Raw genomic sequence first — 12,108 nt, 5'->3', positions numbered from 1 at the left:
GGTGTATGGAGAGTGTAGAAGGAATACAGTTAGTTCTTGTAGGATGTATGTGGCGAGATATCCCAATAGACGTCAACTATCTTGGCAATTATGTATCAAACTCTTCAACGAATTACGTGAAAGTGGTAGTGTATCTCACAGACATTGTAACAGAAGGAAGAAAGTGACGACAGAAGAGAAGAACTTAATGTTCTTGTTGCTGTTGCAGTTCATGCACACTAACTTCCATGCAATTGCACGAGGAAGTACAGTGAGTCAGGCACGTGTCCTATGCATTCTCCATTGACATAGGTTCCATCCCCATCACATTTCTCTCCATCAAGAGCTGCAAGGAAACGATTATGAGAATCGTGTTAACTTGTGTACACAGGCATTAAGACATGGTTCTCCAGATGAATCATGTATCTTATTTAGTGATGAAGATACATTTACGAATTATGGGCAGGTAAATCGCCGGAACGTGCACTGCTTGTCTGCTGACCGCGCCGGTTGGCTTCGTCAGATGGAACGTAGCGTCCATGGAGGGTTAACGTGTGGTTTGGGACACTAAACCACCAGTTCACAGGCCCGTTTTTCATAGACGGAAGTCTGAACGCGCCCAAGTACTGTAGATTCCTAACAAACCATCGCTGCCGGTGGTCAAATGGATTTTGTGCTTTTGCGTCTCTTAATCTATCTTGCGTTGTTTGCTGTGCTTTCGCGACACACTGGAAAGGTTGCACGGGATGTCACATTAAGAATCTTTCGTACTAGTGTTCTCCTATAAATGCGCAAACACATTTTTTCCACGAAGAAAAAGCGGAGACAAGCACAAATAAGAACGTTAATAGAGAAATGGAATTTATTCCAAAAGCGAAAAAGTCAGACTTATTTGACAAAAAAATAATTTTTGATGCTTCAAATAATTTATGAAGCTTCAGCCAGATGACGAGAGAGAGAAAAAGAGAAAGAGAGAGAGAGAGAATAAAGACCAGTGCCACCATAAACCAAATACGACCGACGTCAGAAGTTACCGACAGTGAAATTAATAATCAACGGGTGAGGTACCATAAACTCTGTCGCTCTGTTTTTTGACAAGGAGGATTCCACGCAGAATTTAAACAAAATCCACCATCTCTATTGATAAGGTTACTTCCTAATTCAATTTCAACAGTTTCCTTAATAACACTATCCAAACAGCATGAAGTGCATGCCAGAATCTCCGTGTTGTATTCCATTTCCACAGATGACCGGTGTCAAGATAATGTTCTCCAGTGGCAGATGTGCACGGCTGTTGAAAGCTAGTGTGCCGCTTATGCCCAGTACACGTGTCATCCACAGACCTGACCAGCATACGACATGTCACAACGGCAAGGAATACGGCAGACACCCGCCCTACGGAAACAAAGATAATCCTTTATGGAACCTCAAAGGACCATGATCTAATATGGCGGTCGAAGAACTGCGGATAGGTAACCGTAGGTGAGAGTGTGACGAGATGGTCCGTGCATTTGTGATAAACAGTGTGTCTGTGTGGCACGGTGGCTAACGAAAGTGGCAAATAAGTAGGAAATCCCGGGGTTCCAGTCCCCCGGCAAACTTTTCAGCTGTCGCCGCTGATCCCGCATAAAGACCCGACGAAGTTAGTTTCATTATCAGTTCCTTCACTTTCCCTTCCTTTGTCCCCTCTCCATCTTTAACTTACTTAACACAGTATACGTCGGGGGAAACTCAGGTACCATATTGTTTACCTCTTGGGGGAGGAAACGTATAGTTGCTTGCGCATTTTTGATAAACTTCGCACCAGTGGATTAAGACTGTAATGTGCACAATCGTTTCTGCTGAGGGGTCGTGATCAATCCAACGTTTGCCGAAGCTGTGCATTATATTAATTCTCCTGCCGCCAATCTCATCAAGCAACGCACTGGCCTAGCTCTGTTGCTAAGAAAACAACTGAAATAAAATTATCACGTAACCTTATAAATAGAGATGGTCGTTTTTGTTTAAATTCGGCATGGACTCCTGCTCTGTCCCTTGTCACAAAACAGAAGGGCAGAGTTTATGCTACCACACCCTTGATTATTGATTTAAATGTCGGTAAGTTCTGACGTCGTTCACCTATGGTTTGTGATGGCGCTAGTGTTTGCTGTGTGTGTGTGTGTGTGTGTGTGAGAGAGAGAGAGAGAGAGAGAGAGAGAGAGAGAGAGAGAGAGAGAGAGAGAGATCGATCTTCCCGGTGTTTCTCTGAAAACCGAGAATTTAAATTACCTTGCACAGCCCTTCTTGCTGCAGTTTCGTCTTGAAAACTGGAGGGCGTGCTCCTGTCGAAATATCGCCGGTTGTCGACGACGTTAACCGGCTGGACTCCCGTAAGTTATTTGAACACTGAATACGCCGGGAGAAACTCGGGTCTCATAATTTTCGGTGCTATTTGCAATTAGCGAGAAAACGATATATAAAGGATAAAGTAAAAAGGCGATATTAATTGAATTATAGATACTGTTTGGTTGATTTGCAAGTACATATACCCATTGAATTGTCTGGACAACACTATTCCTGCTCTTTGAATTATCAAGCCCGTAGACAATTTATGACACAACCTTCGATAAGAATAGCCGCGACAAATTTTGATTTCGTCATTAACAAACTCTATTATCATTGCTTGTTCCTACATTTTGTTACGAGATTTCATTTTTTTTTTTTTTTTTGTAAACAGGAGAGTCCGTCTTAACCTCACTTTCACCTGTCAGATGTCGAACTGCACAGCAGGCAGCTCTCACCACACACTCAATTTTAGCGTTGGCGTGTAAACATACTAACCACTTAAGACAGACGAGAGACTGTATAGAATGAAACGCTAAGAGCGGTGCAGTAGACTCGCTTGTCTCGAAGAGTTCATTGGGATATGGAAGTCGATGGTGTAAAAGGGGGTTTTAGGTGATCACTGACGTTGCTTGGAAGTACAGCTAAACTTATTGCAGTTGCAAAAGACGGCGTAACAAAAACACTACAATTAGGTAATTGTTAGGTCCGACCTGAGTAGGTAAAAAGCCGACGAGTGTATACTGCACATTCAGACAGCAGACAGAGAGCTGGTCGGCTACTCACCCCGTAGCAGCGTACGAGTCGTAGGCGGCGGTGTCGTAGAAGGTCCCTGCGGCAGCCCTTTCCTCGTCGCCTGCGCCGCCGTACCCGGTCTCCTCCATGGCAGCGCGCGCGCGGTCCAGTATGCTGAGGACCTTGGTCTTGGTGGGCGTGGGGCGCGGCAGCAGAGCCTGCGGGGGCGGTGGGGGCGGCAGTGGTGGCGCCGGCTTGCGGAGGCCGCCGGGAGGGCCACGCACTGCGCCCGGTGGCGGAGGCGGGGGCGGCCCCAGCAGACCGCGACCGCGCGGGGGCGGCGGAGGGCCTGCTGGCACCCCGCTGCCCGCCACCGCGCTGCGCAGCGGCAGGGCTCGGCCGCGCGGCACCTGAGAACAAACCTCCATTCAGCATCGTTGCGATGCACGGTTCCCGACCCGTGCGTAATCACGGTTTTGCTGTAATGAGTAATAGTACTTGGGTAAAAATTCGCTGTTGCTCTGCTTACGCCTATACTTATGTTCACTAGGCAAATTGATATTGCGGGTCCGTTCTTAATAACTTGAGAGTCCTGAGAAGGACATCTTTCCTCCTTAATCAATCGCTAAATAGTGTTCACACAAAAATAATTGACGCACAGCTCAACCAAAGCAATACGTCTCATCACAGGGTATATTCGCCCCGTCACAAAGCAATGGCTGGCTACCAGTTCTCAGTTCTCACCAGTAATCCACCACCATTCAGAAGATCAGTCATTGTGAACGAAAAAAAGAAATCTGAGTTACCAATTCATTCAGAATTTCCATTAACAGAACCCTAATAATTGCGGCCTAGAAAACTATCGTGGCGCACTTCAATCGTTTTGCAGAAGATTCATTTCACCACTCAATATGCCTGAAACAACCGGTGGTAGGAGCAAATTTCCGTAGTACATCACTAACTAATTAAAGCTCCTCGAGAGCGACCAGCACGTTTTCATCTACCTTGACGACAATGGTATATACCGAATCTGATCAGAACTGACCGGGGCAGATGTGGAGCACTGGTGCGCTCATGGGGATAGAAGCCCTCTCCTCAATGTGACCGCGGTGAAGGCAACAAACTGTACATCATGTAACATTTGAATGTTCCCTCAGAGCAGTCAAACAAACAATAGAAGACGTTCACAATTTGCCTGCTGAAACTTCCGGCTGGATTTCAAACCTGGATGTAGGGCTACAAGCCGTGCGGAGTGGACGCGCGGTTAGAGGCGCCATGTCACGGATTGCGCCGCCACTCCCGCCGGAGGTTCGAGTCCTCCCTCGGGCATGGGTGTGTGTGTTGTTCTTACCATAATTTAGTTTTAGTTTAAGTAGTGTATAAGTCTAGGGACCGATGACCTCAGCAGTTTGGTCCCTTAGGATTTCACACACATTTAAATATTTGTAGGGCTACAAACCCATTATACACTTGAAATTGTGTGCATCTGTGTAGAAATGTACATATTTGCTGTAAATAGTTGTCTATCACCACAGAAAAAAATATAATAATTCGATTCGGGTTTTAATTCAGTTTATAATTTTACATACAGCGAAGTTGATGTGACAGAATTACAAAGCACAGGCAAAATGTCTGGCATTAAATCCACGGAAGCCGTTCCAGGAACTATAAAATCAAATTCTATTCGCATATGGGACATACTTCCTTCGGAAGCAATTAAGAGGCTAAGCTAAGTGTAGATGGTCTTGAGACAGTTACTACAGCATCCTCAATGTTTTCGAAGACATGTCGGGGCTGACGCAAGTATCAGAAGCATTTCAGCATCAGGCGATTTGTTTCGATATATCACAAAGTAAACACTGAGAGAGATATATGTATACTATTATTGGACGATCCATCCAGTTTTTTGTTAATGGTATTCAATCCACGAGATCGATTTCGAAATTACACAGTTTCACTTTCAGACATGCTTACGGCAGCCCATCTCAACCATAACAAGGAAGTAAATAAAGTGACCCAAAATACAATCACACTGAAAATCAGTAATGCCACTGCAAAAGCATGTAGATAAACGCCAACTAAATCTTATTTTAACTGCGGGGAACGGAGGGAAAAAACTGTGGTTGAATGACGCCTATTCATCCCTTTGCAAAGTATGTATTTTTCTAATTATATGTGAAAATTTCAAATTGTGTTGCGGATCGTCACACAGTCTCACTTCGCCATGACAAGCAAGCCAACATGACCAGTAGCGCTTTTATTACTTTTCTTTGTCGTCAACTGACAATGTTAATTAAACTTTGCTAAAAGTAACAATTTAACGGAGTCGAATGACTAAACGTAATTTGCTCAATCTTACACTTTGTGGTACCGTAAAAAAAAAAAAAAAAAAAAAAAAAAAAAAAAAAAAAAAAAAAAAACTACGGTCGCAGAAGATACTCGCACGAGGAGGAGACTTGAATGTGATGCCTCAAACGACGAACCCAGTTCAACCTTTCCGTCATTTCATTCCTAACATATTTACACAAGGCATCTGTTACGGATACGACAGTTCGCAAACTAAGGTCCAACAAAAGTACAATGTCTGATGACAACCACAATTATCTTACAACTCGCCCTCTGTCATCGGAGAGGTTTGTTTCCTTCATGTTGTCCGTACCTATCTTCTGATCTAGCTGAGAATTGAACACAGCCTCTAATGATATTCACCTCATAAATTCGGTTGATTATGGTATTTTTTTCGTGGGGCTATCCGAACTAAACTGACATTTCTCGCTAAATGGCGTGGGAATCGAAGCTTTCAAAATTAGCTGTTTGCCTAAGTCTGTTGCAGCAGCAAGAGGCAAGATCAGTGAAAGACTGCATATTCCAAAATTGAAACTTAACATACAGAGTGGTGGTGTCACTGTGAGCTGAGATCCCTTCAAGGCTGCCAGCTGTTTGCATGAGTAGACAAGTTCACGCGGCCATTCTTGAGATACTGAACTTCATATTTAGGCTTAAGTCGTGTCCTTAAAATATCACAAAGAATCCATTCAGAATATATGATCTGCTACAGCTCGGATGTATCCGAGTCTGCCTCGATATTTTCTCCAACAAAGCGTACCTTAAGAAGCACAACGTTATTTGATGTCTACATGGACGCTTAATCTCACGACGACAGCAGAATGCCTGAAAACAGGACACCTTTCATTCTGTTATAAATGGGGCATCTGTTCTGAAACGACGACGCAGTTTTAAGAACCGAGCAGGTGACGTCTGAGGAGCAGTGGAGTGGATGAGCCATTTGAAAAGCAGGCAGGTGACCAAGTACTGCGCTTGCCAAACGACTTTGAAGAAATGTGAACAAATAATTCCTTAGGTGAAAACAATGGCTCTCTGTCATCCAGTGACACACGAAATAAAATTCAGCAAGCGGTTATTCACTACGACTTGCAAGCTAATACCAGGTTCTCAACATAGATATATTAATATTTGCTACTGTTATGCATCTGGCAAAATTCCGTATGATCTGTAGAAGTCAAGGACAAACATGAACAGTAATGTCTTTGTTACTTTGAACTTTTTCGGCAAGGCCGCAAGGAATACACAACGACGTCTTTAAAGTAAAGGTCACGGAGTAGAAAAATTCCAGCAACTTGTACATATGTTGACTCACACGCAAATCTAGCTACGACGAAAATTTCGCGCGACGAAGTGAGAATACGTTTAAATAAGAGTCTGAGTGAGAGGATGAAGAAACTTACTATACAACAACACTGGCTTTGCGTGTCACCGAAAACAAAACACACAGTTGTAATCTGGATGCAAATAATCATAATTCATTATAAAATAATACAGATTATACGAGAATACCACAGTCTTTTGCGACCGTAATAAAAGTATTATTGGCTAAAAACATAAAGACAAAAGGTATCATTCATTGCAGTCTAAGTCTATGAAATTATTAGTATAGCTATTAAAAACTATCCTATAGTGCTTGTCTTAACCTGCCCTTTGAAGAAGCACACGACGAAACTGACCAGTTCTCCAGAATTTCTACAAACCTAGCGTTACATTGCACTCTTAACATACTAACTAATTTCAGTCGCACATCTGCATTCTAGTTATTACTACCACGGGAAACCGCAATCTGCATGGGCGGCAGGAAGTATAAAACACGCTCTACCCAAATGTTACTTCAGTGCCGTAATCAACCTATCTCTGTCAGGAGGAAATACTGTCTAAATCGTCCTGCATATCCTTAAATATCAAATGGTTCAAATGGCTCTGAGCACTATGGGACTTAACTTCTGAGGTCATCAGTCCCCTAGAACTTAGAACTACTTAAACCTAACTAACCTAAGGACGTCACACACATCCATGACCTACGATTAACCGATTGCTCCACCACTATTAGGGTCAACTCCCAGTCCCAATGTTCTAGGGTCAGTAGTTTCTGCAGCTTAGATTATCATCTATCAAGAGGATGCTCCAACTGTGGCATCATCGCCAACTACGGGTTTTAATTTTGATGGTAGAAGTATGGTGAGTGGACTTCCTATTTTTGTGGCTTCTTCCATTCCTGGGCACGGGACAACGTTGGTAGCGAGACCTGATATGCACAGAAACCTGCAGGTACGATGCATGAAACGTTAAGGACACCAGCAGATGTGTCTCGGTTAGAAGATAACTATAGGAAACAGACAACTTATTATACTTTTTTGTTGATAGAGTATGAAAAAAAGCCAGGGTCACCAACACGAGCAAAGACGACTCTGAAAGCGGTCAGAAGATGGGTGGAACATGTAACCAAGCAGGAGGAAACTAATGCTACTTTGGAAAGGCAGGTGGATACACTGACAGGAGGCAATGAGGCTATACAGGGAGGTTATGTTTGGTTTGTGTAGCACCCAACTGCGCGGTTATCAGCGTCCGTACAAATTTCCAATCTTTACCCAGTCCAATCCCACCGCTTTCACGAATGATGATGGAATGATGAGGACAACACAAGCACCCAGTCCCCGGGCGGGGAAAATCCCCAACCTGGCTGGGAATCGAACCCGGGACCCCGTGATCGATGGATAGGTTGCAACGCTAGCCACTAAGCCACGAGCTGCGGACGGACCCCTTTATCAGGTAAAACGACTGAGGATACGTCAGTGTTTGCTGATAATTTTGGAAGCAGCCGCTAGTCTGGAGTGTTGTTCGGGTGAACTATGTTTGCACATGGCTAAATTATGGTTAATGGGCGAGGCAAAGACGTACATAATGCAACATGAGGTGTTGAACAACATAAATAGAATTCAGTAAACAGAGTAGTACAAGATTCTTTAGTCATCATCTCAACGGCATACCCCAAAAATGGAATGATTCGGTGGTAAAGTTCTCAGATACGATTAGGAAAATAAATGTGCAAACTTATGAATTGACACAGTGCGAGGTGGTAGACAAAACTATCCTCCAAGGGAAAAAGCACAGTGCGCCAATTTTTTTTGAGGACGCTTCCACCCAAAATGTCGAGGAGAGTGCAGGTGGAAAATACAAATAATTTTGCTTCTGTCATTGAGGTTGCTACGTAGCCGGAAGAGGATATAGCAACCAAGTGCAAGATAAACGTCGCGCATTTTCCTCGAAGGTAAAACGCAAGCGTCGACATGTGCGCCACATTTGGAAGCAATCACAGTGCTATGAATGTGAAATGGTAGGGCACCATATTCAGGATTGTAGGAATGAGAAACAGGATGGTAAAGGTCACTGAAAAACTATTCCACAACCATCAAACAGCATACCCAGAAAAGTTCACTGCCACAAAGACATATGCAGAGGTGGAGTGTTGTTTGGGCGACATAATGGAGGGTCAACTGTCCTCAACTGTTATATGTAAGCGAGGAACTGTCGAGAGCAACTGGAAGTATTGCTGCATTCCAGTGAGGGGCACTGAACAATCCTGGTGTTAAAAAATTCTGGAATCCTGGTGGTGGATTTACTGAGTAAGCATCACAGAGTAATTTATATTTCCCAGCACAATGCCGAACATGTGCTGTGTTACTACTGGGAGAAACAGCTGCGAATATACACTGATTGGCCAGAACATTATGACCACTCTACCTAACAGTCGGTGTGTCCAACACTGGTACAGGTAACAGTGGCGACATGTCCTTATGGAAGCATGAGGCCTTGGTACGTCGCTGGAGAAAGCTGGCACATCTGCATACACATCGCCTAGTTCCCCTAAATTCTGGGGAGGGGAGTGATGAGCTCAGACTCCATGGTCAATCACATCCCAGATGGGTTCAATCAGGTTCAGACCCGACGATCTGGGGGGGGGGGGGGGGGCAACACATCAATTGGCAGTCGCCACTGTGTCCTTGAACCAATCCATCACACTCCTCACCTTGTGACATGGCGCATTATCTTGTTGAAAAATGCAACCGCCTTCAGGAAACATGACCGTCATGAAGGTGTGTATGTTGTCTGCAACCAGTGTACGATACTCCTTGGCCGTCATGGTGCCTTGCATGAGCTCCAATGGACGATGGATGCTCCTGTGAATCCTCCCCAGAGCATAATGGAGCCGCCGCCAGCATGTCTCCATCCAGCACTACAGGTGTCAATGAGCTGTTCCCCCCCAGAAGACAACGGATTCGCGCTCTCCCTTCGGCGTAATGAAGAATGTATCGGGATTCATCAGACCACCAATGCTCTGCCACTGTGCCAACATTCACTGCCGATGGTCATGTGCCTATTTCAATCGTAAGTGTCGATGACGTGGTGTTAATCTTGGCACGTGGATGGGTCATCGGCTGAGGAGCGTTTGATGCACTGTGTGTTCAGACACACTTGTACTCTGCCGAGCATTTAGTCTGATGTTAGAGTTCCGCCACAGTACGCTACCTGTCCTTTTATACCAGTCTTCCCTGCCTACAACGTCCGATATCTGCAATGAGGGATGGTTGCCCAACCCCATGACTTCTGGACGTCATTTCACCTTGGTTTCGCCATTTATTGAAGATGCTAACCACAACACTCCTTCAACACCTGACAAGTCGTCAGCTTCCCGAAATGCTCGTGCGGAGCCTCTGAGTCATCACAATCTGCCCTCAGTTATGTGCCTTCCCCATTCTACATACAGATAAGCATGCTCACCGATACAACATGCACTGTGCTTGTGTCCGACTAGCAGGCATTCCTCGCCACATGACGTTATCACCTGTACGCGTCTGTATCGGTAGTAAGTCGGTGGTCATAATGTTCTGGCTGATCAGTGTTTGCTGACACAAGGTTCTCCTAAGATGAAGGTGGAACCCATTAAAAAAGCACACAAATCACTGAGGCTCAAAATGGCTCTGAGCACTATGGGATTTAACTTCAGAGGTCATCAGTCCCCTAGAACTTAGAACTACTTAAACCTAACTAATCTAAGGACATCACACACATCCATGCCCGAGGCAGGATTCGAAACTGCGACCGTAGCGTCACTGAGGCTCACTTCACATATAAAATACCAGAAGGCGCAGTGTAGGTACTGACCTCCCAAATGATATTTTGTGTATTGTAGAGCGACTGGAACACAATAACAATTTGGATATGTTGCACTATGTTTTACACAGGCATGGCACACACTCAAAATGTGAATGAAAAGTACTTGGTACCAGTTGCTGTGGACGATTTTGACTCTGACGAAGTTGTTTTACTGGAGGGGTTATTAATTACCTATTTGGTTATCCCGCATGAGAGCACCTTAGAAAGTTCAAGTTTAGACCTGTGCAAACTGTCACTGTCACTGCACTGCAACTGCAAGTACAAGTACAGCACTTGAAGGAGAGTGATATGGCGGCCATAGAAATGCTACTGATATATGCGTAACTCTAGCGTGTGAGTAATGTCACACAGAAACTCGTTTTCAGATTGTGATGCAAAAAGAGACAGCTAGAGTTGCAACTCTGGCTCTCTCTTTTTGCAACACAAGCTTGTTATACAGTTCAAGAATCACCAGCGACACTCATCAATCAACTGCCGAATGATGGCATTTTTAAAGGGAGTTGTAGTATACGTGAAGCCCCCATTGTCATTAAGCCCAAAATATCATCAGAAGGAACATGGAAATACAGGTCTTACTGCCAAAATCGTTACCTCAACGTCGGAACTATCACGCATGCGTATCCTACATAGAACATCATGGAAACATTGGACAGCCTGAGTCAGGGCAAGCGTTTTTCACCGATGGATCTACAATGTGGTTAATACCATAAGGAAGTAGTGCCAGAAGACCAGCCGAAGACTGCAATTACCATCCTATGTCGGCGTTACCAATATGAGCACATGCCTTTTCGACATTGCCTTCCCAGTTAGCACTGAAAAGCGTTACTTTGCAGTGGCAGGAATGAGCTATTAGGCCATGTAATTAGCCACAATGGCATCAAGGATGACAAGAAATTGATCTGTACAGTCTGACTTCTCGCCACCACAAGCAGGGAAACAACTGCAGTCATTTTTTGGGATTATGGAATTATTACACAAAATAAGTCAAAGAGTTTGCTGACATTACTGGACCGGTAACGCACTTGTTGAAGAAGGGTGGGAAATTTCAGTGGACGGCTGACTGTCAGTCCCCCACTTGAGGGATTCAAAAATGCACTAACAACTAGACATGTGTTAGTACTTCTGAATTGCAAAAAATAAAAAAAATAAAAAAGTTTATCCTCTTGGGATGAGGGCAATCATGCAGTGAGATGCGTTCCGAGTTACAAAGTCGGTAGTAAAGAGCACCCAACAGCACATGAATCGAGGCATAAAACCAAACAGAATTACTCAACTACATAAAAGGAGGTTTTGAGCTTGATCTAAAGTATCACTTACTTTCGTTGTTATCTGTAAGGCAGGAAATTTGAAGTTGTAACCGTCCACATGGCATTAAAGTGGCTATTACGACCGAAAGATCCTTCAATCACATTGACCTGATGGGCATTAAAATTTAGCGAAACTGATTATGAGGTAGTGCACAAATCTGGTAGAAAGCATGGCATTTCAGATGGTTTGAGCAGCCAAACTGGGGGGTCATAAAAAAAGCATAGCCAAAGCCTTGCAGAA

At 44.2% G+C, this 12,108-nt stretch overlaps 1 protein-coding gene across 1 annotated transcript in view; it reads right to left on the bottom strand.

Annotated features, from left to right (window-relative positions):
* The window catches only part of LOC124620060 (KH domain-containing, RNA-binding, signal transduction-associated protein 3-like), a 537,488-nt gene that overhangs the window by 45,164 nt on the left and 480,216 nt on the right, over nucleotides 1–12,108 (bottom strand). Inside the window, exon 5 of the mRNA XM_047146728.1 lies at nucleotides 3,088–3,446. Within this exon, the coding sequence (XP_047002684.1) occupies nucleotides 3,088–3,446 (359 nt within the window). The remainder of the gene's footprint in view (nucleotides 1–3,087; nucleotides 3,447–12,108) is intronic.

The sequence above is a fragment of the Schistocerca americana genome, chromosome 6 (assembly GCF_021461395.2).
Source record: "Schistocerca americana isolate TAMUIC-IGC-003095 chromosome 6, iqSchAmer2.1, whole genome shotgun sequence".
Classification (NCBI taxonomy): domain Eukaryota; kingdom Metazoa; phylum Arthropoda; class Insecta; order Orthoptera; family Acrididae; genus Schistocerca; species Schistocerca americana.
Note: the sequence above shows the minus strand (reverse complement) of the source record. Positions and strands in the feature narration are given on the sequence as shown.